The sequence below is a fragment of the Rissa tridactyla genome, chromosome 3, assembly GCF_028500815.1.
Source record: "Rissa tridactyla isolate bRisTri1 chromosome 3, bRisTri1.patW.cur.20221130, whole genome shotgun sequence".
In the NCBI taxonomy this organism is placed as follows: domain Eukaryota; kingdom Metazoa; phylum Chordata; class Aves; order Charadriiformes; family Laridae; genus Rissa; species Rissa tridactyla.
In genome coordinates this window covers 86,511,136-86,537,088 of record NC_071468.1, presented here as the reverse complement: position 1 = coordinate 86,537,088, position 25,953 = coordinate 86,511,136, and the positions used below count along the sequence as shown (strand labels likewise).

Genomic DNA, 25,953 nt, shown 5'->3' with positions numbered 1-25,953 from the left:
CACAGAGGCAGTTTTTTAAGTTATACCTCACTTTGTAGAAGAGCTGCATTATCAGTGAGGCGGGGGATGCAGAAATAAGGGAAAATTAAACATGACACAGTTTCTAATTAAGCAAGCGTTACCCATTCAGCATGCTGAGTGAGGTACCGCTCCCAGAAAAAATAATGCGTGACAGCTCAATATTGACGTAAAACAAGGAGAGTAATTAAGGATGCACAGGCAACCCTTAACCTGGCATTTCTCAGTTTGGGTTCCTAGCCCCACAGCCCTAACCTGGCTTCAGCATTTTCCTTTCCCATGAAGGCACGGGCTCAGCTTCTCTGCGTAGACTTGGCCGAGAGCTGCCTCGGCACCTGCAGGACCAGTGACCCCCCGCCCCCAGAGCCCCGCGGGCAAGAGCCTCCCTACAACCTTCAAGTAACGAGCTACAGAAACGGAGATGCTCTGCACTTGTGCAACTCAAGCTAGCTTCCTAAAATCAGCGTAAAGATCTTTAGATCAGGTTGATGTATCGCCTTAAAGGACACGAAGCATCAAACTTGTCAAATGTAGATTCCCAAACTTAGAAATAAATTTTCTTGGCTAATACATTTACTGTAAAATTTACTGCATTTCTTACGGTAAGTCAACAAGAGAAATACGCAGCAGAAAATGTGATGAAATTATTAAAAAGGACACTGTTTTCTGTTCTTTTGCATGATTAGAAAACCAGCACAGGAATCGGTTTTAATTTCCTTTTACTAGAAGTGTCCGCTATTCATTGCTGGTTTAGAGACAACTACATTTTTTCTACATAACTGAAAATTTAAAATATCAATGTCATGGCTCCATACACTTTTTTGGGTTTTTTTTTTTGGCAGTATTGCAGAATTTTCTGTATTTAAAATATCATTCACACTTGATAGTCCCTAAAACTTGATTTTATATACTTTTAAATGACTACATCGCATAGGAAATGTGTGTGAGTATACATACATATCTCAAAAAGACATATAGTTCCTCAGGTTCTACCAGGCTGGAAAACTGTTCATTAAAATCATTATTCCACAGGAAAGCAAACAGTATCACTTATTCTTTATAGTAAACTCATTTATATAAATAATTTTAGTGCTGCTTTGACTTCCACTCTATCAGAGCTTCAGAAAAATAACGGCACTATATAAATGGTAATTTATTTTCACAATGTTTAAATGAAGTACAAAATATTCAAACATCTTTTAACCCAGAGAATGGCACTACTTTGGGGAAAAGTAATTTTTAAAAGAAGGATTTATACTATTTGGTTACTTCAAAGTAGATGATCTCTACTACATGTGAATGGTTTGCAAGAAAATGATGCTGATGAATTCTCCGTATTTCCCAGAAATAGACTTGGAAAAAATTTCAAAGTTAAATGAAATAATGGAGATTTTGTGGAAATCAGTGGAAAATCTTCAGTTGGCTTTAGGATTTCAGAATCAGGCCCTAGCTGTTCCAGCTTTATAACATTTATGTCACTAAAAGCATATGCTACTGTATTTTCCAATATATAGTAAAAATCTGAGAGCATATTAGGTATTCTTTGCTTTCAATTGTATCACAACATTTCTTTGTAAAATGTTCAAGTAACCACTTGAATCAATCAAGTAATCACTCTCCACAAAAGTGTTGAGTGTTAAACTAAAAAACCCAACAAAATAAATGAAAAGACGCAGGTTTACAGCCATAGCGAAGCCGTTTAATAAGACGGATTAACCCAATTTTATTTTTGAGCCCTTCAAACAATGAACAATCTTGTAAGATATAATTGCCACTGGATGACGTAACTACAAAAAAGGATAACATACTTTGCACTGTCTGACAGGTTTGGAAGATTATCTTTCCTAATGTAAACCTCTGGTCAAATCTCAGCAACAGTAAATCTAATAAACTTTGCTAAGACCTTTAACTCTGTCTTGTGCCTTTATTTGACTTTAAAATATGTATTTTTGTAAAGCTTCCGTGTATTTCTTCAAAATGTATTTTTAATTTTACAATCCCTGGGTAACTTCCAGGGATTTAGAAGTTGTTAGTTAATACCACACATGCTAACCAACACCCCCACCTCAAATTGTAAGAAAATAAATATATTTCGCGTGAATGTAAGCAGCACAGACATTCCAGCAAGCAGGGTAAATAACCTGCTCTTGAAACAGTGCTGAAACAACATGCAGATTTGAACATCTCTATTAATTGCAACTTCTCCAAATTCTCTCTGAAATTCACATACAAGGCTAAAAATATTTTTACCAAGCTGAAGTAGACAACCTATCCGCAAAACATGCCTCTTTAAGAGTTAGTTCTCATTAAACACATCCATTTGCAGTTAAAACTGAATATAGTAGCAGACACAATTCAGAAAACATTATCTATAAAGCTGTTTGCCCGTACAATAGACACAAAGACACTGACAAGGCAGATTTTTATGTCTATGTAGTAATGCATTTATAGCATTACAGGAAGAGAAACCTACGTGCTTTAATAACCCTTACCTTGCCCTCTGCACCTCCAGCTGGCTTGTCCACCTCCTCCTCCTGTGCCTTCTGCTTTCCACAAGAAGAACTAAGCAGAAGATTAATAAAAGGAGTTTTGCAAAATAAGGCATCTTGCTGGCAACAGGAGCCGGGCTCTCTGTGCTCCAGTAACCTCCTGCAGTACAAGTCCCCCCGGGTTTAAACATCGAATCCACTCTAATTCCGGCGTCGCATGTTCGTCGGCGATGGGCGGTAGGAACGCTGCTTTCCCCACGCGGTGTTTTCGAGAGGCTTTCAGGGGTTTCTCACTCAAAGCTCTTCCCTCATCACCGCTTAACGATTGGCCATTACTCATGAAGTTTGCCTCACCAAACATTTCCACTGGGTCCTAAAGGATATTTACTAAAGCCATTACATAAAAACCTGCAATTCTGCACGCCAGCTTTTTGCTCAATCCCCTAATCTCGGGGCAGCGCTATCCTTCTGCCAGACTCTGTAAAACCGGGCTGTCCCCTTTCATTAGGCTTTCCAGATTTTCTGTTCCTTCGCCGGGCTTCTTCTTCCGCTGGGAAGTGCCTGTGCCATGTCTCAGACACGTATCATTGTAAAATGTACATATTTCAATGGTTTTGTAGCAGTCGAGATTTTGTTTTCCAGTTTAGCCTGGCTCTTTGTGCTGTTGAAGATAAAAGACGAGCTATTTCCTCTGAAAATTATTTTCTTTACTGTTAACTTTTAAAGGAGAATTAAAACACGGTAACCCCCGCAGTATCTATACATGCAATAGACTTTACATAAATCAAGTCACCATTAATATTTAATTTTTCAAATAGGTATTTGCACAATCAGGCATTTTAACTTTTTTTATTAATAAAAGTCTGAAATAAAAATGAAAAGCTACAAAGCAGCTATTTCTTTAATCACAAAGAGGAGGCCATTTTCAGAAACCGTTCAAATCTTATTTTCTGCTAGCCCAAAGGGCGATGTAGGCTGCCTCTCTGCAGAAGACTTGGCTGCTTTAATAGCCAGCACGTGGTACAGGTAGGAGAGCAAAAGTTTGCTTGGCACAGACCAGTGAGTCTCCAGGAAAAGAAAAGCACGTTCAGAGCAGAGCAGTCAAAATCCAGCAAAGTTTTCTTTTGGGTCAGAGCCCTTCCAGAACTCTCTTCTGTGAGCCCAGGTTTGCAATATTTGAACAGAGCAGGTATTCAAGCAACATACCAACTAGGAAACACTCGTACTTTTATTTTAGAGGCTACAGGATCTGGAGAGGGTTTTGGGGGGATTTTGGTGACGGTTTTTCTGGTTGCTGTTGGCTTTTTTAAATTTCTAATGAAATAAACATACAAATTAGGTAAAAACACATCAATTAAAATACTGACATCAAATTGTTCTGCAGCAGAATGTGGAAGCAACTGCTGAACTGGCTGAACAAACTACACGCTTTTGTCTGAACTTAAGAAAACTATTTTTTGATTTTTGTTCCATTGTACCTGCAAACAAGATTATCAACAATCCAGAAGAAGCGCTAAAAAAGAACTCAGGTTTTGTGGGTTTTGGTTTTGATTTGTTTTTTAAATTTCCACATTCGCCTTAGACACAAAATGGGCTTTCCTAATTTTAGATGTTATTTTACCTACTTCAATGTTTCAAAACATTAATACATACTCTATACTTAACAAAATTCTAGAAAGTTGCAGGCAGCCTGATAGGCAGCTGAGAAACAGGATGACAATCCCACTTAAGTCAGTGCTACCAGGTTTGACAGCAACATAATGAAAGTTAGCTAAATTTCATTGTCTTTGAAATAAACGTGCTAGAATACATTTAAATCTGAACAATAATACAAGAGGAAAATTATCCCACTGATTGCTTTCTTCTACTTCACTGCAGTACTTAAATGTTCACAGACAAAACCTCCCAAAACCCTTACAATTGTAGGTCTACTGCTTATATATGTGATTTCACAGCATTCATGAATATTACCAATTGTTTATTTTTTTAGTAAACTAATAATGCAGAAAGCCTCTGGGTCCAATATTGATTTTAGGTTTTAAAAAGAAACTGAAACTAAAAAAAAAAGCCACCAACCAAACAAAAGGCCATGTGATACTTGAAACATAACTGAAGACTGGCTTGAAACTCTTTATTACTACCAAGGTTTTAATAAATATTTCTCTTAAGCATGTTCATATAGATGAGAGTTTAAGTATAATAAGGTTTAAATTTTCTTTAGTAATTAAAACCACACATGAAACATTCAGTTCAACACATTATGTATATTCTGGTATAATTAAAAGACAATAGCTCTGGGTAAATAATTATATTACATATTTATAACTATTGCAAGAATAGACATGTTTTATATAACCTTCAACTTTAAAAAAACAAGATATACAATTGAGAGTATTGGAAGAGGATATTCAAATCTTGCAAAAGATTATCCAATCTTTCTTCCAAAAAATAAAAATCAGAATAATGCAAGTAGTTTACTGGCCCCTTCTTTCCTCCCCTACTCCTTTCTCCCTTTCACACACACAAAGCAGCATCACAACCAATTTGTATGTGCTCTCCCTCTAGAAATGTGTCATGGTAAATAAAAGTGGTTACAAAACTGTACCCCCTCTAAATTAAGAGGTCACTGGACACAAACACATATTCGTGTTTCACTTTAGAATTCCTTGTCAAATGTTATACTAATTTCGATGGAGTGATTAATTGCATTTATGTTCCATAAAAAAAAGTGAATCAACCACTTAATTTTTAAATTGTCTTTTTCTAGTTGATAAATTACTTAAAATGACTCCCCTCCCCACATGCCTTAACGTTACTGTTCCACCATACTCGTTCTCCAAGTATCTAGTGGGCACTCAATTAACACTTCTTGTAGTTAAATGTCCAACTTTGCTTTTCTTACAAGTAATGTATCTGTAGGTACATTAACATTCATAAGGATTTAAGCGTAAATACAAAAAGTAACCTTTGTAAACAGTTCTCATGTCATACCCAATACAGAATGTTCAATGAAGCATTCAAGTCACCGCTGTTACGACAGAAACAACCTTATAACTCAAATATATACTCATTAGCCAAACATATTCTACGAAATATAAGAGCTGCCAATGCAAAAGTCAGCAGGACAATCAGAACAGTCGACCCAGTGTGGTTCATGTTGACTCTTGGTTGCTGTACCCGATTGAAGTCAGTTGAAGATGGAGGCCGCCTCTGACTCTGCTGCTGGGCACGGCGCTGCCGAGGGCTCATAGACATGTTGGTGGACGCAGGCGGAGTATGCTCTTGACCAGACGCTGCACTGCTATTCTGAGTTTCAGACTAAAAAGGAAACACGAAGAGTCGTGAGGCAAGGCAGTGCATATGATTAGCAAGGAATAAAATCATTAGGACTAAAATGCGCTCTTCAGATAATTGTTAATACTTGAAAGCCTGGTAATACATGTCACTAGTAGTTACCAGATTGTTAGTGTATGGACAAAAGTGATGGCTATCTTGAGAAGTCATCTATTTCAAGCTGCAAATTAGCAGTTCTAAGGACAAGAGAAGTGTGAAGAAAGTCTGTGAAACAATATTTGAATTCTGCCTGCGTTACAAATTAAGATATTTCAAGTATCTTTGTCCAGGATTTGCGTAACTCTTTTCAGTTCAAGTAATCTTCAATAATCCTGCAGATAGTTAAGGCTCTGAGAATTTGTAATGTCATCTCTACTGAAGGAAAAACAAGTTGGGGAGGGCAAGAAAGAAAGGACAGAAGTCCAGAGATCTCCAATTATGCAACACTGCCCTGCTTCCTGTGGACAGCTGGGTCCAAAATTCAACTCTCATCACCAACAACAACAGTGGAAAAAACAAAACCCCTGAACATGAAACATCCAAGTGACTCCAGCACAAATTATGGAGCATTGTACCTACGCATGCATATACCCATTGCCCTCTACTGGTCAAACGTTGGTGTACCATTATATGCAGTAAAAAAATAAATGTTGACAACTGATGTTCAGAGTATTCTAAAGAAAATAATTTTTCAGTTTGTAAGATTGAAACGATGAGTTCTGATATTTCACTGGCCTAACACTGCTTGCAATACTAAAAGCCCAAACTTTCAACATTTCAATATTAAAAATAGCAACACAGCATAGTTGCTGGAAATAAACATTTTGACAAGGTTCCATTTTAAGGTGTTTTAAAAAGAAAGTAGCTATGACAAAAAGTTTGGGGTTTTTTTTTTTAAGTCTTCTTTTTACTTCTTAGAACAGTTTTAAGGTATTCCCACTGCAACTTGCAGCTATTTTCCAGAGTTTTTCCAAAGCTAGTTTTCCCCCCTCCTCCCTTCTTCTAAAAGATTGATCATCATTACAGCAGGTAAAAGTAGAATTCTGGACATTTTATATTTGCGTGCAAGCAAAAGCCTCCTACACAATATACATAACCCTAAGCACTGTTCTGGCCAGCTACTATATCCACAAAAGATATCCTTTCCATATGGCCAGTTAGGGAACGTCCTCAACTGTGTATCAGGTTTGATGATCCACAAGACAGTAAGTAGTACTTGCCCCTGTGACTCTTTGGCCACATATTCTGTATGTGGGAGAATAATCTCCACATTTTCACCTAGTCGGTGATTTGACTAGCCCAGGGAAAAGACCTTCCTTTCTTGCCTCCTCATCTTTACTATTTCCCACTGTTCATTATCAGCGAGGAAGTACTGATGTGATTACTCACCACATTTGACAACTTGCCTATTTACATAGGTTTCTTGCCTAAGCAAGCAAGCAGCTATGGTAGCTTCAAATAAAAATGTTTGTAAGAGATTTATTTTATCAACAGAGACAGCCAAGAACACCACAAGCAGCTTGCCATGATTTCCACTACACTGCAGAAGAGTGTCATTCTCCTTCATACTGAACCCACTTGAAAGCTCCTCATGCCAAGGAAAATAAAGACTTAAGAAAGCTGAGCCTTTGAAAAGAAAGTTCCTAGATTCATCCACACTCCCATCTTTCAGAAGGGGAGAGGCAGAGAAGTGAATTCAGGAAGCAAGAACTGCAAATTCAGCAGGCAAAGTGTTATTCTTCTTAAAGTAGCTTTTTCTAAAAAGGAATTTAAAAAAAAAAAAGTCTAGAAATATTCCTGATCCCTCATGCTTCCTAACTAAAGTAACTAGCATTAGTTGTCACATATGTGGGTTTCTACCCAACACTGCAAATTTTTAATTTAAAAATAAAACAAAAAGACCCCGTTCTGAATGAGACAAAGTGCCATACGCTGACATGAACGGAGCTGTAATTCAAGAGAAACCTCACTGACAATTCCAAGGCTTCAAATTATTTTTTGGGAGGAAATCATATAGATGCGTCAGGGCAGGAGAAGACTGAGTGCTTCACCCAAAGCTGAGCTAACCCACTGCCTTGGGATTCCCAACATAATCAACGACCAAGTATTAGCAGACATGCAGAAGGAAGTTAGATAAGAAAGGAGCGATCATTACCCGATATAAACTTGGCACCAGATGCTAGCGTATCTTAAATAATATATACACCTAGAAAAAGATTTTTTTGTTTGAAGACTTAAGAATCCCCAAAATGGCAGATGGGCTGTATGATAAATAAAATTAAAAAAAATAAATAAATCACAATCTTCGTGTTTTCACTTATGGCAAGTTTTTAGATTCTCCTTAAGCAAAAATGTCAAGATTCTTAGACTAACCCAACACCTCACATGACACAATTTCCATCCAATTTTAAGTATTTTCTGCCAGAGCATACTGACAATGTTGGGGATAAGAACTTAATAGACTAAAAATAAAAATATTTAATAAAAGCTACATTGTAGCCACCTTTAACATGTGATATTTACAGTCACTGAATACGCACTTTGTGTGTCCTATTATTTCTGAAGCTTCTGAAACTGTTAGGACTGGTAGAAAACTTTGCTTCAAGGACATCTGAGTTTGATAAATAAGGCTAGTTTAGTAAAATGGACATTTATTAGAATTACCAAAGAGTTCTATTTTGTAAGAAAATGCAAGTCAGCAAATCTACCCTGTGTTCAGTCTACTGCAGAATGGTAGCATTCACTGCATCACTTATGTCTCCAGGCCGTTATTTTAAAAACATTTATCAGAATGCTAGAAGTATTAAATAATCATCTTGGAAGGGATGTTTTAAAAATATAGCAAACTCTAGGAACTCAGAACCAACTCATACCTCTGGGTTACTGAAGCCTCCTTCAGTTATACTCATGATCTCAGAGAGATACAGAAACAAGAAGATATAAGGATAGGTGAAATACTTGTTTGTCCATATAATTTCCAACTGAAGAACAGCTGAAGTTTGATACAGCAGGACTGAAAGGCTAATAATGAATCAAAGTCAGGCCAAGTTCTCCAGATTGCCAAGACATTTAAAATTGTTGCTGTAGTACTACAAAACTTAAGACACCACTTAACAGGGATAAACAGAAACACTTTTTAACAATATATAATTCAGAACATATGATTAAAAATAAGGGCTTCTATAAATCTCATGGATCAGAACATAGCCTCCTTTTCTCATAGAAACCTCCCTCATCAGGTCAAGATTAGTTGACTTCAGTTACACTCTTTATGTCATCACTCCTCATTACAACGCTTCATCTGGCCAGTACATTAGTTGAGGACGCTACTACAGTATATTGTTTAATAGTAGGCGTACTGAGGTCTAATCTATTCCCAGGTCATCAGTAAAAAGCCTAACCACAGCTTTTAGCTTGTCGTTTTGGTACTTGATAAGAATTATAATTTTATACATCGACTGTAAACACCAAGGTGGGACATCATACCAAAAGCTTCTGCTTCTCAGTGAGCCGAAGTGCTCTCCAGCCCCAATAACTAGTCCCACGGGCTGTGATGGGTTTTGGTACCAACATTTAGGGGACCAATGGCATAGCAGGTGACTTTATCTGGACCTGAGTCCAACCTGAGTATCTACAATATATTCATTCAAAAACATTCTTTTGCTCAGATGTGGAAGAATCTAATTTTCTTTTAATCAAGCCAACTTTCAGCAGTACTTTGCTTGCAATTTGAATATTCAAACAGGAGTAATGTACCATTACTACGCCCTAAGTAGATATCAACAGCTACTACAAACTTAATAAATTAATTTTTAGAAGTGTGTCTGCATACTTATAGAGTCAGAAGTAGTCTAGTCAGAGGTGTTTTGTAAGACTACTCCGCGCTGGCTCTTCACACAAGAATTCCGCTAAACCTATCCCAGGAAGGCATCTCTGTACTCACAATTGTCCTGCCATTAATTCATTGCAAAATCTCTATCCTTTCAAGCAGCTTCAAGGTAAAAATCAGGGAACAGACAATTGTTGCTGGAAAAAACAAACTTGCCCATGAAGCATTCTGTAAATTGGTTTTCCCATATAAAAGAGTTTACAGATTCCCTCTTCACCTACAGGTTCACCCTCTCCTTAGCACCTATTTCCCATCATGTTTTCAAGGAAGATCGGTTACAACTGTTACAAGAGCAGAAGAAAGGTAACACTTCATTCTTCCTGCATGATTACTGCTACTTTTTTCCTCTGTATTGTGTAGCAGGACATAAGGTCCCATGACTTCAGAATTAGGCGCATTAGATCTACTACACCAGAAGGAAGGATGTAAGCTAATACAAGGATTGAGCATTAAGTCTACCTCTGCCCTTTTTATTCTCAAAGGGCATAACATTTCAAGTTCCCAACAGCAAATTTTCTACAATAGCTTTTAATTAAACACGCATTTGTAGAGTAAGTGGTAAATATTTTATCCAAGAAGAGAACAAAAATATAATTTTGATGTTGCCCACATCTAACACTTACAACTCAGCAAGTTAGAATTACACAAGAACTAACCCAACAAACTGACTTTACACATGCAAGAAGCCCAGCCGAGTAGAAAGGGTCTGAGGTTTGCATGCCTTTTAGCAGTTCAAGACCTCCGGCCCCCTACTTTGGGACGACATGTATTAACTTTTGCATGTATAAGAACACAAAAATAGCAAGCTCAAATTCTTTACAATAGTCTTTCCTGTTACCCATTTCTTTCTTCCACTGTGTGGCTGTATGTTTTCACTCCCCAATGGCTCCAGAACATTACTAACACTTAAAATGTGGCAGCTCAGAAACACAGGTATTGCTTCAAACTCTACCAGTCATGAGTGTGACAGTCTGATCTCTTAAAACATGAATCCACTTTTCATCATTTAAACTTTATCACACATAAATATTTTTACATACATTTAAATGTTTAAAAGTTTCATCTTGCATGGGACTGTTCTGCTGAAAATTAAGTCAATCATTACTTACTAAATCAGCATAATTGACTAGAACAAATTTCTAAGAAGTGGTATTAATAAAAGGAAAAATCAGTCTCTTTTTCCTCAAGGAAATACTAGCAATGCCTTGGTATTTTGGCTAGTTCTGCTATATTAGCCAGGATTTGTAGTAAGAAGAATAAAATAAAATGGTTTATTAAATCCTGGAAAATCTGGAAAAATCCTTATTGTGGGAAAAAAGTATGCTATTAGCACGTTTATATTTCTACATAGCTTGAAAATACATTGCAAACATGCAACAGATGGTCTGACGTTATTTGACGTGTTTTAGTTTTTTTAACCGATCTGCAGACCCATCCTCCCTAAAAAAGACAGCTTAGCTGGGATTTGCCTGCAATTTATCAGTGAATTCAGATTGCATTTGCCACAGTCATACCAGCAGCTGCCTTGGCCCACCACCAGGCCCCGGTCACTTCTGAAACCATTATGTAAGCCCTACACCTAGCAGTACTAAAACAGAAGTGTCATACTTCAAATGGTTAGAATATTTTATTCAGATTTACTTAAGAGGTTATAAAAAACAGGAAGATACCCTTAATTAATATTTAAAAGTTGCAAATTATCACTGAAACATTTTTTGCCTCTAGCTAAGAATTCTATTGCAAAAAACTATGATATGTTATGCAGATGGTAAATTGTAGTACTTCAGACACTGTAATATTTTAATGAACTGTTAACCCATACATTAAAGGAACTACTGGGAACAAGAATTGCTAAAAGAACATTATTTATTCTTTTTAAGAGAAGGAAGTGAAAGCAAAAAGACTTATTTCTAAAAACGATTCAGCATACTGTTTGCTAAAGTTTACATGTAAATTTTATATAAAATTATGCAGAAGGTACAGAAGAAAAGCATGAACTACATATTCTTAATGAAGCCTCCAATCAACTTAATAGTATTGATTTCATGTGCAGACTATGCCTGTACTTGCACTGATAAAGCTCAAAGACGGACCATACCGCCGCACTTGTTGGATCCTGGAATGCTCTAGCAGCACCATCCTGCTGGGGCTCACGTGAAGCAGCAGAGTAGTTCAGTCCTGACACATTTGAGGGTCCAGCATCAGACTTCCTGGATGAATTGACTTCTGCCTACAAGGAGGACACACGTACGCTTCAGAGACAAGACGAAAATTGCTCCTAAGAGACTTGGCTTATTTTGGAATGTGTATTTTAATCTATGGAGAATATGAGACTTACTGAAATGTAATAATCAAGTACGCCAACTACATTTCACACCAACAGGTTTAAGAAAATCTCATTCTTTAGAAATAAGAGTATAGATGTGCAAATATCAGTTTAAAAAACAATTTTGTTTGCACATAACAACAGCTAAAACATTCAAGAAATGCACAGATGTATAGAGCAAAAAAGAAGAATCTTTAGAAGATCCAGGTCAACATTATGCCAGAAATAACACCATTTCTCAAAACTTCTGTTTCTCGTGTCCTTAAGTGAATGCTGACTACTGTTGTTACAAGTGAACTAATCTAGCCTACTTCTCAGCAGGGCTAATGAGCCTCCAGTAAGCGCTAATTAAATGTGGCTATACTGGTTCGAGTACCAAAGCTGCTTCACAGTCAGAGTGGGCATATAGACCCTGCACTACACTGTGTCAGGCACACATCCCTCAGTTTCCAGTATTTAAATTTCAGCACAAGCAAAAGTAAAAATACAAGTCTTATAATACCACTTCTGTACATGTTTATAAAATGTCTAATAAGCATCAATTCCCAGAATTTAGGTTTCATGCTTTTAGAAATTTTAGACAAGACATCAGTAGTGACATGTAGAAGACCATGAACAAACCTCTTGTTTAAACAGTACATATGCCTGTAATAATCCCTTGGGAATGGAAAAGGACATAGCATCGTAGTTCTGAACTGAAACACTTTAAAATTGACACGTTAAAAAAAAATAAATTCATGACCAGATCAATTTTTATCAGCAAGCAAGTTACCTCCCAAGTTATGTATCTAGATCTCAACTTATTATAAAGATGACAATTCCAAATGTAGTATTTGTCTTCAGATGCAGATATAAGTAGTGGTAGTAGTAGTAAGAAATAGTGTATTAGAAAACAACCAGTTATGGTGATAAAAAGCTGATAAGATCATAAGATAACAATATTCTTTTTCATGATACTATTTTGTGTGAGGAAATTAAATTCCCTGTTTCTTGATGTATATTATCTTAGGAGAATATGAAAAATATATCACTGAAACAACCTGAATTTAAGACTTAAAAACACTTATAATCTGACAACACTGCTTTCCTTTTGCACTTGACTATTATGAACTCTAATATTAGTTAGGACAAGTTATGACTCAAATACAGACCAGCAACAAAGCAACACAGGATTATGAATCATTTAGGCTGGAATTGACCTCTAGATGTCACCTGGTCAAACTCCCTCCTCAAAGTAGAGTAATGTTCAGTCAAGTTTTGAGCATCTCCAGAGCTGCAGACTCCACAGCCTCTCTGGTCAGCCTACTCCAGCATTTGACAACCAGCAGGGTGAATTTTCCTTTCCCATATCCAGTTGCAAGTTCCTTCCCTGGAATCCGCGACCACTGCTTTTCATACTTCTGCTTTTTCCAAGAAAAGCTCACTTCATCTTTACTGTTAATCTCTACAAAGCACATACTCTACAAAATGTGTACTTGATTTATTTTAGTTCATGAAAGTACTAAGTCTAGTATGCTAGATTGAAGTCAGACTAACATTCAAATAAATAAAGTACTTGAAAGTTTCCAAAACTGAAATATTTTTTGTCACCAAGTCTCTCTTTTCTACAGCCCTTACCTCTGTGTCCAGAAAAGCTGGAGAGAATACAGAAGATCACCATGTTTAAAAATAATAATGAGGGTGAGTGGAGAATTTATTTTACTGCAAAATATGTCTTGTGATGGCAACATGTAGATAAACTATATCGTTTTACAGTAATGCATATGCTATTAGTCATCTATCCTTTCTTTTTTTAAGGTGAATGGAATTTATGGTATATAGCACCTAAAATGCACAAAACAATCTGCAAGTCAATTTAAAGCTGATTAAAAAAAATAATGTAATTTTCTATTAAAACAGACGGGAACAAAAGGTGGAGGCTCACAGAAGAAGGAAAACTGCAGTGTGAAAACGTGGTTTGTTTTTTTTTTTTCTCCTGAATTTCATATTCCTTTCTCGATACTACACATGGGTTGGTTTTTTTAAAGTTACCATTTTGCTTAAAACTGGTATTAAATAATTTCTCATCATCCCAGGATCACCTAGAAAAAGTTAGGAAATCTCTTCTTTAGTGATCAAGATAAGGTAGAGATTGCCAGTATAATTGCTAGTAGAGAGGCTCTCTCAAATTATGCACTCAATCAGCAATCTGATGTTAAATCCTACCCCATAAATTGACATGGGATATATCCAAACGATTAAAAACTTTTGTATTCCCTGCCAGTAATTCATACTATTTATTTACTACAAACACATCAATCAAATGCCTCAGCTTAACATAAATCAAACAAACAATAACAAAGCAAAGCAGAGAAGCATGAAGCTTAAAAAACAGATCAATCCCTAAAATTTGATCTGAGAAAGGGAGGGAAGGTGCAACCAGTGGATAGAACTGATTTACCTTGTAAAAAACCCACAATGGATTGTAAACGGCTGGAGAAACCTGAGGCGTTTGTTCATTTTTCCCTTGCTAAGTGCTTGTTCTTAGGAGGTGGAGTTACATGGAACGCACTAATATTCTTTAGAGATTGATGTCCCCAAGTCCTTCATTTTAAAACTGATAAAGGTATGAAATTTAAGTTAAGAGTTCTTTCAAAAAAAAAAATTATACTCTGATATTTCTAGAATTTCTGTGACGAAAATTAGCAGTTCTTAAGCAAAAATTAATCCTGCACTTTTTAACCCTTATATGTTGTAAAAAAGCCAGGAGACAGCAGTCCATTGCTTCTCTAAGTAGTTCAGCTTTAAACTCTGTCCCTGTACCTTCTCATCTTTGTAAAATATTTTGAGATGTCTTTATCATAAGCGTTATTACACACAGATGCAACTGTGTCAATATGTCTAGATGTAAGATTGCACAGCAGTATGCAGGTCCTGCAAAACTGGCAGTAATCAGAGTCATGGAATCATAGAATTGCCTAGGTTGGAAGGGACCTTTCAGATCATCGAGTCCAACCGTTGAAGGTTAACAGCTGCCCATTATTCCCCCAAGCTTGAGAACCATCGCTTTTACAGTACTGGGTTTCTTTAGAGTCTAATGTCACTCACAATCTCCTTATGATACTATTTATGTTTTCCAGAGATGAGTTGCCTTTCCCACCTGCGCCATAACATCAAAGTGCCAATGCAATGCCATGGGGCTGGACTCTCCCTTAGACCGTGAGCTGCTCTAATGCTCTGCAGGAGGCAATCTTTACTCTCATGGCATTTACGCACACAAAAAAAAAGTACTCTTTAGGACAAGAAGGAGACCAATGGTGATAAAAGAGGACATACTACCATCCCTGACCTTAGTGAGGACGCATTCTGCACCAATGTCACATTGTCATAATATATTTCAGTGCAGTTCCCTGCCTCATGCACAGCAGTCTTCCTTAGTGGCTGATTTAAGAGTTTAGTGGAAAATTCAGTGAAAAACACCACTGTGCATGCAACACATGCAATTTCCTAAGGCACATATTTGGCTGAACAAACCTTACTTTCACTGAAACACAAGCTAGAGAACACATTTTTGGGTAACAGCAACTTCCATACCAGAGTTCAACTTTCAGTATCTTCAGCTGTAGAGTAGATCAAAAGAATTTGCAACCATTTTTCAGTAGGAATATGTTTTATTCCTTCCACAAGCCAAAAAGGGAGGGGGGGCGGGGAATCACAAAGGAAAAAAAAAATTTAGTTAGCTTTGCCGAAACTTAGTCCTAACACTTTTTATGTTAAGACTAATTCTGGAGAATTTAATCAAGTTATTAGTGACTGAAAACATGGAAGTAAAACCAACATAGATAGGCAGTTCTTACCACAGTGCTCACCACTGAAATTAAAGCTAATCAATCAGTGTTTGAGATGCACAATTTATTAATTGGCACAATGCAAGAGATCCACTCCTATTTTTCTTTTTCGGACTGTCCAAAAAAAAAAAAAAAAACAGGTTTCCACGTAGTGATTGATGAAGGTTTATGAAATGATGAATGTTTCTGCAATTTACAAGTTCTTGCTCAATAATTTTTTTACATCTATACAACAGAGATGAAAGTTTAAACAGTGACTTCACCTTGAAGCTAATTTGTCTTGCAAGTTCCTTAGCCTCCTTGTCCGCCTGGCTTGACACGCTTCCAGATGTTAGTGGTAAGAGGGCTGTCTTCATAGATGTGCCACACATTTCACAACAGAAGTCTTGTGACCTGGCCACAAATGACATAGCTCAGAATAGCATGTTCTCGTAATGTTCCTGTGTGCTTGTTTAAACAAACTATTTGCAAAACAATCCACAGAAAGACAATTGGTGTCAAGACCAGTAGCTTGAAAGTACTTCCCCCCGACCCAAATCACACTATCTTGAAAAAAAATACGTTAAGAATTATCTATACTACAAATAGATATTCTCTCATGTCATTTAGAAAAATATTAACTGACTTATATATTGTTATTATTTATACTTTATTAATATTTTTTTTACCATTTTAAAACTTACTTTATATCTGCAGCAAATTAAAATCGTAAATTATTACTATTAATTAACTATTATTACAAACATTAAATTGGACCCAGGAGCTTGCACCTCACATGCAGGAATTTCAGCGTCTATGAGAGCATCACCCTTCCTCTCTAGCACACATAATTTGTCTACAGGGCACACTGCAGGCAGCTCTCCAAGACCATGAGAAACCACACCGCCTCGATAGTATAGTATCGAGACCAATCCACCAAACCCTGCTTCTCAGTAGGGTTTATTCGCTTTGACTCAGTGCCACGCTGACAGAAAAGTTGGAGCTTCTGACTGTCTCAGAATACAGGCAGAATAAGCTCACAGCTGCCTTCAAAATAAGGTACTAGTTACAATTTAGAATACAGTAACTTTGCTTATAAGATAGGGGTATGGTCAAGTACCTTCTCCTCCCAATACAGGGAAAGGAGAAAGATCAAAAAAAACCCCCACAGGTGTAAGAGTTCATTTAAGGATAATCACAGAATAGCTGAGGATGGGAGGAACCTCTGGAGATCATTTAGTCCAGTCTCCTTACTCAAAGCAGAGTCAAACAGAGCAAGTTGCCCAGGTCTGTTTCCACTCACATTTTTATACCTCCAAGGACAGAGACTCCACCACCTCCCTGGGCAGCCCGTGCTAGTGCTTTGACCATCTTCACAGTAAAAAGTGTTTTCTTGCATTCAGATTGAATTTTGTGGGTTTCAGTTTGTGCCCATTGCCTCATACCAACACTGGATGCCAGTGAAAAGGCTCTGCCTTCTTTACACCTTCCTCTCAGGTATTTGTACATATGGGTAAGATCCCCTGAGCCTTCTCTTCTCCAGGCTGAACACTCCCAGCTCTCTTAGCCTCTCCTGGTATGAAACACATTCCAGCCCCTCAATCACATTCGTGGCACTGCACTGGATTCACTCCAGTAAGTCCGTATCTTTCTTGTATGTTGATATGGACACAGCCCCGAATTGGACCCAGCACTCCAGATATCTCACCAGCGCTGAGTACAGATGAGGGATCATCTCCCTCAACCTTCTGGCAATGCTCTTCCGACTGCAGCCCAAAATATAACTAGCTTTCTTTGCTGCAAGGGCACATTGGTGCCTCATGATCAGCTTGGTATCCACCAGACCCCCAGGCTGTCCCCTTCCAAGCTCCTTTCCAGCTGGTGTTATTCCTCCCCAGGGGCAGGACTTTTGCTTTTCTTTTTATTGAACTTGGTGACATTCCTCCAGCCCGTTGAAGTTCCTCTGGATGGCAGCACAACCTCATGGTATATCAGCCATTCCTCCCAGATTTGCATTGTCTGCCAACTTGCTGGGCGTGCACTCTGCCCCCTCATCCAGGTCGTTAATGACACTGAATAGCGCTGGTGCCAGTACCAACCCCTGGAGTACACCAGTAGCAATCCGCCTGCAGCTGGACTTTGTGCTGCTTACCACAATCCTCTGAGCCAGGCAGCTCAGCCAGTTCTTAATCCACCTTACTGTCCCCACTTACCTAGGCTGTACTTCATGAGTTTCTCTGAGGATAGTAAGGAAGACAGCACCAAAAGCCTTGCTAAAGTCAAGACAAACGACATCCACTGCTTTCTCCTTATCCACTAAGCTAATCATTGCATCATAGGCACAAATCTAATTTTAAGTTAATTTCCTAAAAATCATTCAGAAACTGGTGCTTCATATTTTTATTGTTGTTGTTTCATTATTATTTACTCAAGGGAAATGATGCATCATTGTTTTGGTTGTTTTCTCTCCCACTTACACTTACTATCAATTCCATCAGACTCATTTTCCCTCCACGCTGCAATTACCACTGCATCACAATGTTAATTATACCTCTCAGAGTCAATTTCAGGCAAACCTCTAATTTGACCACACAAAGCTGGGAGGAACACAGCCCTCTCAAAGTATTTTATTTGACCATAAGTTCTGAGTTTGCACAGTGTTCAGGAAAAAAAAAAATACACAAGGTATAGAACTTTTTTTATATTTGGAATAAATGCAAGAGAACGGACTGAAGTGACTTACTTTCTACTCAATGGTTTACCCTAAAAGAGAGAGTGTCTGTGTGTATATATATATACACATATATACACCTACAGTAACAAACTTAAGTGCTTACTTCTTTGCAAGAGCTCTTCTTTCTTCTGGTGTATAATCTAGAGATCCTATTGCTCCTTCACCTTTGGTTGGCATAAATCCAATAATGGCTAGTAAAGCTGTTCTTACTAAAATGGGAAAACAGAGATAGAAACAAGGTTGCAGAAACAATTATTATTTTATCTCACTCTACACGAAGTACAGAAAAGTTGCAGTTCTGCCTGCAGAACTTAATTTTGTCCAAAGGAGTAGTCTGAATTTCACACAAGCAGCACCGGCTTTTTTGGTACACAGCAAGGCTTTCTTCACTTTTTTAAACTTCACATTATAAGTGAAAGGCAAGCCCTTATTCTTCCATCAGTCAACACAGAGAAGAAAAGTTGTCACAAAAACATTGCATCAATATAAAGATTAGAGTTCCAGACGTTAAAACGGGTTCTGAAGAAATAAAGGTAAGGCAGTATTAAAATATAAATGGTGAGGAAAAGAAGAGGATTCATAACGCCACCTTCTTTTTGTGTGTGTTTTCTATTAGACATGAATTCCGCGATTCAGTGCGCACAAGCTCAGTGGTTTTCTTTAAGCAACATACCACTGAATTTGTTCCTTGTATGTAATTATGCCGCGGAAAGAGCTTACTTAACTACCACTAACAGCTCATAACAGAATTGTCATCTATAACACCTCTTTTGACAATATCTATCCTTCATTTTTACAGAGTCATGAAATTTAAGAATTCAAGACACTTTGCTAGTAGATTTGGTAAATAAATATCACATGAATATAAGCACCACAAAACAGAGATAGGATATTTACACCTCCTACTTAGAAGACAGTATTTTCTACTCTTTAAAAATAACATAAGAGACTTCACAAAAGTCGAAGAGTGGTCTGCTAGAAAACTCCTAAGATCTTATCACCATCTTTTAAAAGCACAACTGATATCCAAAGAAATAACTGATGTACTGTACTCAGCAAGACAAAAATTATATAAACGCAGAAATATTGCCTTGAATGAATTGTGTGAAGTCTCAATTTCTGTGATAATGAAATTTAAAAAAAACGGTAAAAAACATTCAGTTATTCCGAACTCAGACCACGTTGTCTTTCCTCTTGAGTGTTCAGAAGTACAGCACCAGATTTAAAAGTCAACCACACTCCCCTCTATCAACATTCAAGCTGATTTTAGTGATTATACAAACAGGATAAAGTAATATGATTTAAAGTATTTTCATAAGAACAATTTAATAAAAAAAAAACCAACAAAGAATATTCTAAGTAGTCTGAGAATTCTTAATGCTTGTGCATCCAAATAAATAAGAGCTTACCATCACCGCTCAGTTTCTCAATCCTTTCACCCCACATTTATTTAATACCATTCCCAAATCCTCCTATGTCGCTCTTTCATGACTTTACATTTCTCAAATTCTCCCGTGCCTTTAATCCCTCAAAATCTGTCTCCTTTTCCTCTATAAACACTCTTTATGAGATTATTTTTTTTCAGTTTAAAGATCTGGTTGCTTGAGGGGGGTAACATTTTCCAAATAATTGCTACTTACTACTCCATGAAGGCTGCCATGTTTCAGGATGATGCCCTGAGATGCTTAAACAAATTTTCTTCCCCACTTCAAACCTGCCATTGGCCTTCAAAAAAAGAAGGAGGATATAATAAAACATGCTGAAGTAAACTCTTGGGGTTTGGTACAAGTTGTAAAAAAAACCAAACAAATCTATATGCAAACAATACTTGATAATTATATTACTGCCAACCTCACAAAATTGGCATTCAGCTTTCTGAACAAAGAAGTCTGCCTGCTGCTTCTATTCATTCATGAAGAAACTCTTAACTGATACCTCAGATGTCCCAATGTGATATGGTGGCTTGCCTGTTGCTCCTGTAACCCACACACCACTTGCAAGATTGAAAAGCTATAGCTCTATTAAACTATGCAAAATGTGGGCCTTTGCCCCAAACAATAGGTCTGCCTTCCTACATGTGACCAATGTCTCCAACAGAGACCAAGATGGCCCCATGGAGAGAAAGGAAGATGAGACAATCACATCAGAAACGCGACTGTCTCCTGGAGAAAACTTCCATCTATTAGGTGGCAAAGCTTCATGTAATTACAGAACACCAAAGTCACCTTGGGAGACTTCTGGCCTTCAGTTGGCAGCATTAACTGTACTATGCCACCTTTCTTACAAAAACAACATTACCCTAGATGCCAAGAATGTCCCTCTGACACCTGCAGTTAAATTGATTACGTAAAAAGGAAAAACTAGTAAACATGCTTACCGTCAGCAAAATAATGCTGGGTGGTTTCATGGGATATTCCGGTGGTAGTACTATTCGCCCGTGATAAATCCCTCCATCAAAATCTGAATCTGGAGGGCCTCTAACAGTAAAGTGCCATTCAAAAAGATTATCCTAAAATGTCCCCACCAAACAGAGAAGAAAAAAAAAGAAAGAAAGAAGAATGCATCAAAGAAGTAGACAATTAAACACCATTTCCTTGACCAAGGACAGGCTAAACAAACAGTGCACAGCAGAATTTTTAAGAAGTCAAAATCACATGGAGAGTAAGACAACCAACACAGTACTAAGATTCTGGTTAAAACGATAAAGTATTCTAGCTGTCTGGTAATTTTCTTACACGATGGTTTTGTTGCAACCCTCAAATTTATTATTCAGGCTCTCCATTCTAGTTGTAACAATCATGACAAGAGTTTTATTACCTGACAGATGGAAAACTGAGTCAAGTAAGGGAATACTGGGTCTTTGCCCCAGTGATTAATAATTTCTTGAGAACAGAGGGGAGACCTACCCCAAGAAAGAACATTAATGACAGCCTCCCCAAAGCCCCTTCCATGACCAAGCCAACACAGTGACTTGACTCACACCCCAGAGAATTCTCATCCTCTTTTGCTTCTCCATAGATGTACTGGGTTTGCATTGCAAGGTTTTGGTAGCAGGGGGGCTACAGGGGTGTCTTCTGTGAGAAGCTGCTAGAAGCTCCTCCACGTCCAACAAAGCCAACTGGCTACAAGACGGACCCACCCGCTAGTCAAGGCTGAGTCCATCAGCAATGGTGGTAGCGCCTCTGGGTTAACACATTTAATAAGAGGGAAATAAAACCTGTGCACAACAGCCAGAAGAGAGGAGTGAGAATATGTGAGAGAAACAACTCTGCAGACACCACGGTCAGTGAAGAAGGAGGGAGAGGAGGTGCTCCAGGCACTGGAGCAGAGATTCCCCTGCAGCCTGTGGTGAAGACCACGGTGAGGTAGGCTGTCCCCCTGCAGCCCATGGAAGTCCATGGTGGAGCAGATATCCACCTGCAGCCCGTGGAGGTCCATGGTGGAGCAGATATCCACCGGCAGCCCATGGAGGACCCCACACCGAAGCAGGTGGATGCCTGAAGGAGGCTGTAGCCCCATGGGAAGCCTGCGCTGGAGCCAGCTCCTGGCAGGACCGGTGGCCCCACGGAGAGGGGTGCCCACACTGGAGCAGGTTTGCTGTCAGGACTTGTGACCCCATGGGGGACCCACACTGGAACAGTTTGCTCCTGAAGGACTATACCCCATGGAAGAGACCTATGCTGGAGCAGTTGGTGAAGAACTGCAGCCTGTGGAAAGGACTCACATTGGAGAGGTTTGTGGAGGCAGGGACCCCAAGCTGGACCAGGGGAAGAGTGTGAGGAGTTGTCCCCCTGAGGAGGAAGGAGCGGCAGAGACAACGTGTAATGAACTGAGCACAACCCCCATTCCCCGTCACCCTGCACCACTTGCGAGGAGGAGATAGAGAATCCCAGAGTAAAGTTAAGCCTGGGAAGGAGAGAGGAGTCGGGGGAAGGTGTTTTAAGATTTAGGTTTTACTTCTCATTCTCTCTGACTTTGGTAATAAAATTAAACAAATTTTCCCAAGTTGAGTCTGTTTTGCCCATGATGGTAATTGTTGAATGATCTCCCTGTCCTTATCTTTACCCACAAGTCTTTCATTATATTTTCTCTCCCCTGTCCCCCTGAGGAAGGCAGTGATAGAGTGGCTTTGGTGGGCACCTGGCATCCAGCCAGGGTCAACCCACCACAATACTGAAATACGTACTGTGCCTTACTGCACAACAGGTACAATTTGAAATTTGGAATATTATTTTCATTGGACATATAAATAACTTCTCTTTAAGCATTATATCTTTGGGGTTCCATGTTTGCCTTTGTGTATCAGATCACGTGATACCCACAACTTCCAGGATATTTACAAACCAAACAACTCCTACTGTTAGGACAGGAGTCCAAATAAGCCTTGCTGTCAGTGAGCAACATATCTCAACTAATGCTGAACATTGGTATCACAGGGCTGTGGCTGCCCACCTAGTTATAATTTTTTCAAGGTTGGGAAGTAACTGTGAACACTTGAAGCATTTCCTTTCTTCTGCTGCTCTTCTCTTCCCAGCGCATCACTGTTCTAACCCAGAAATAAGACCTTCATGTAAGTTACAAGTAACAGCATAAACTAAACTTTACATTTCACCACAAGAAGGGGAAACATAAGGTACAGACAAAAACTAGTCAATAATAAGGTATATTTTATAGCACCTAGGAACATGCTATTTTCTCTAAGCATGTTAAGTGCGCTATGCATTTCTCTGAACAGCTAAATCAACCCCCATAACTGAATACCACAGAACATTGCCTTTTTTATTATTCCTATGAAATCAGATGGAGTTGCTGCTTAAGCTTCTAACCACCAGAACTTCACTGCCCTCTCAGCCCAAAAACTTAACTGGGTGTTTATAAGGCTTCGAGAAGCTACTATTTAAGTGGAATCTCAGCATTTTCTCTTACAAGGCATCTGGAATTGCATCCATTTATGTTTTTCACAGTTTTTTGTATGCAAAATAGTCAGCTATGGTGAATCCTCATAGATCACCTAGGCTTAAGTGTTTTGTTGAGCAACTCAGCAACTGAGCCAAATGTCAGGTTTGGGTGTAAAAAGGTTAACTTAAAACATAATGCATTTATGTAGTCTCAGGAAGGAGGAGGAGGAATAAATGTATTGTACCTGTGTGATAAAATTACTCAGGTGCAATGTAAAATCACTATTATGTACTTTCCCTCACAACCCGGAACTACAATACTACTAAAGTGGAATTCTGCTGTTGATTCCCATCATAGGAAAAAAAGAACGGAATCAGTTCTAAAAGTATCTAGTATCTAAATATGTACATTTTACATATTCAAATTTCCCTGTATGAATATATCTTAATAACACAGCCCAATTACAAGCTCTTGCAAACATACAGAGAAACAAACCTCCAAAGGCTGTGCATGATAATGATCTGTAGGATCCTTCAGTTCTGCGGCCTCTTTCATCAAACGTTTGACAGCTGAAAAAGAGAAAGCATAAGACATGGAAATAAAGAATAAAGTTAATACGCGTTGCATAGAAAAATATATGAACATTTCATGAAGAGCTCCCTTCAACTAACTAATCTTTTTCAGCACGTCCCAGCTGCTTCAATTGAGTTAATAATCCAAGACAAAATATAAAATCCTCATGCTGAATAAATCTTAAATGAGTTATACAAAGTTATTAAAAATATGTCCCTAAGTTTCTCAACACTAAACACTGGTACTAATGTAGTTTTACATTATTAATTGCACCAAAGACACGAGGAAAAACATAGGTGTCATTAACAGAGTTTCAGACTTTAAATACAAGGTGTACAAGACTAATAACCTCAATATTTTATCATAAAGGACATCATGTGCATCTTTAAACAACTGCTGAAAAGCCTTATCCTGACACCTCCCATGACTACTCCCTTAATTATTCCAAAGGAGGTCACAATATGATTTGAGAGAAACCAACCCACCAGGAGTATAAGGAGATGACATTTTATACTAGATTTGAAAACGCAGATGCCTAGCTAGAAAAATTTACCCAGGGCCTTTGCAATTTGAACCTTCTACTAAGTGTGGACACATAGGTATTTTTCTATCCTAAATTCAGGATGGTAATTAGTTACCCTCTCCAATCTTCCACTTCAGAACCACCAGCATCACCTGCATTTTCTGCGTCTCCTTTTTCCTTCCCCTTTAGTGAGTTCTGTCACATCACTTGTCCTGCCACACACCCTCATGCGTATCATGCATTAACACCTAGTAAAGAACTGAGCCAAACTGAAGAGCAGACTAAACATAAGAACTACAGACAAGAAATTCAAAGATGCCGCCTCATGAATAAGGTTAGGTAGAAAGTTCTTACTCCCTCCTACTCACTGGAAAAAGTGCAAATACCAGTAACCTCTTTAAGCAACTACATAGGACCAGGATCCCTTAACCCATCCTCCATGTTCAGTTCGAACCATGGACGTCCCTCCCACTGTGTAGTTTTCTAACAACAAAGAAGAAGAAACACTGCCCAAATTCCCTTACAGTGTAAGCATAAAGATACGGTGAAACTGAACTGTAGTTCCTCAATTTACAAAGCCTGGCATCACCAGCTGACTGTCGGCTGCGTAACATGCTCAGACTCCAGGGCTTTACTTGCTTTCATGACGCTGTGAGGGAAGCTACCATAACCTTCCCACAGAGGAATTTTTATTTCAATCTACTGTGAGAAGTTCTTTTCCTCCTTCACACTTCTTGACAGCTATAAACAACAGCTCAAAGTTTGAGAATTTGACTTCTTACAACCCAAAAAGCAAACTGACTATGTGGAAATTTGCTGCTGCCAGTTGTCCCAATTCTGCTGCTGCCAGGGGGAGGCGTCAGTTAAACACCCTGCAGAGCCCATGAGGTCACACGTCACAGGCAGCAGCGTCCAGGCTCCACTGGAAAACAGTTTGCCTCTTTCATCTGCATTATGGCTTACCAGTTCATTAGTGAGGAATAATAAGAAAACCAGCCTAGACCAGAAAACACTTCAGACTCAGAACTGCTTCACAGCCAACAAGCCTGGACACTTGGCTTCAGATGAAGAAGAACTCAAGATGAGCTAATTCAGAAGGGAACTCCCCATGAAGCAAAAGGGTAACCATGAGAAAACTGAGAATGGACATAACGAAGCCTAACGAAGACAGAATAGTTGTCGACAAGGCAGACAGCTCTGTTACTGAGATCTCCCAGATAAGGGACCAAGAAAGAAAAGAAATACAGTGCCCTTACATCAGCATCAAGTGGAGTTACCCATGTTAACTGAGGGAAAGCTATTAGAGCAAAATAAAAGTATTTTAAGACTGTTCTACAAAAGTCTACTGAGACTGAGCCTACCA

At 38.4% G+C, this 25,953-nt stretch overlaps 2 protein-coding genes across 5 annotated transcripts in view; both read right to left on the bottom strand.

Annotated features, from left to right (window-relative positions):
* The window catches only part of GABRR2 (gamma-aminobutyric acid type A receptor subunit rho2), a 36,223-nt gene extending 32,646 nt beyond the window's left edge, over positions 1 to 3,577 (bottom strand). The window contains exon 1 of the mRNA XM_054196967.1: positions 2,511 to 3,577. Coding sequence (XP_054052942.1) covers positions 2,511 to 2,698 — 188 coding nt within the window. The 5' untranslated portion in view covers positions 2,699 to 3,577. The remainder of the gene's footprint in view (positions 1 to 2,510) is intronic.
* A 140-nt stretch (positions 3,578 to 3,717) lies between these two features.
* UBE2J1 (ubiquitin conjugating enzyme E2 J1) overlaps positions 3,718 to 25,953 on the bottom strand; it is a 42,588-nt gene continuing 20,352 nt past the window's right edge. For 2 of the 4 annotated variants that reach the window (XM_054196976.1, XM_054196974.1), the window contains exons 2-8: positions 23,978 to 24,063; positions 20,973 to 21,104; positions 20,236 to 20,320; positions 18,699 to 18,804; positions 16,146 to 16,275; positions 11,828 to 11,959; positions 3,718 to 5,825 (exon numbers count right to left, since the gene is read on the bottom strand). In XM_054196976.1, the coding sequence (XP_054052951.1) occupies positions 5,556 to 5,825; positions 11,828 to 11,959; positions 16,146 to 16,275; positions 18,699 to 18,804; positions 20,236 to 20,320; positions 20,973 to 21,104; positions 23,978 to 24,049 (927 nt within the window). In that variant the 5' untranslated portion in view covers positions 24,050 to 24,063 and the 3' untranslated portion in view covers positions 3,718 to 5,555. The remainder of the gene's footprint in view (positions 5,826 to 11,827; positions 11,960 to 16,145; positions 16,276 to 18,698; positions 18,805 to 20,235; positions 20,321 to 20,972; positions 21,105 to 23,977; positions 24,064 to 25,953) is intronic. The other 2 variants (XM_054196977.1, XM_054196975.1) reach the window with 1 other exon arrangement.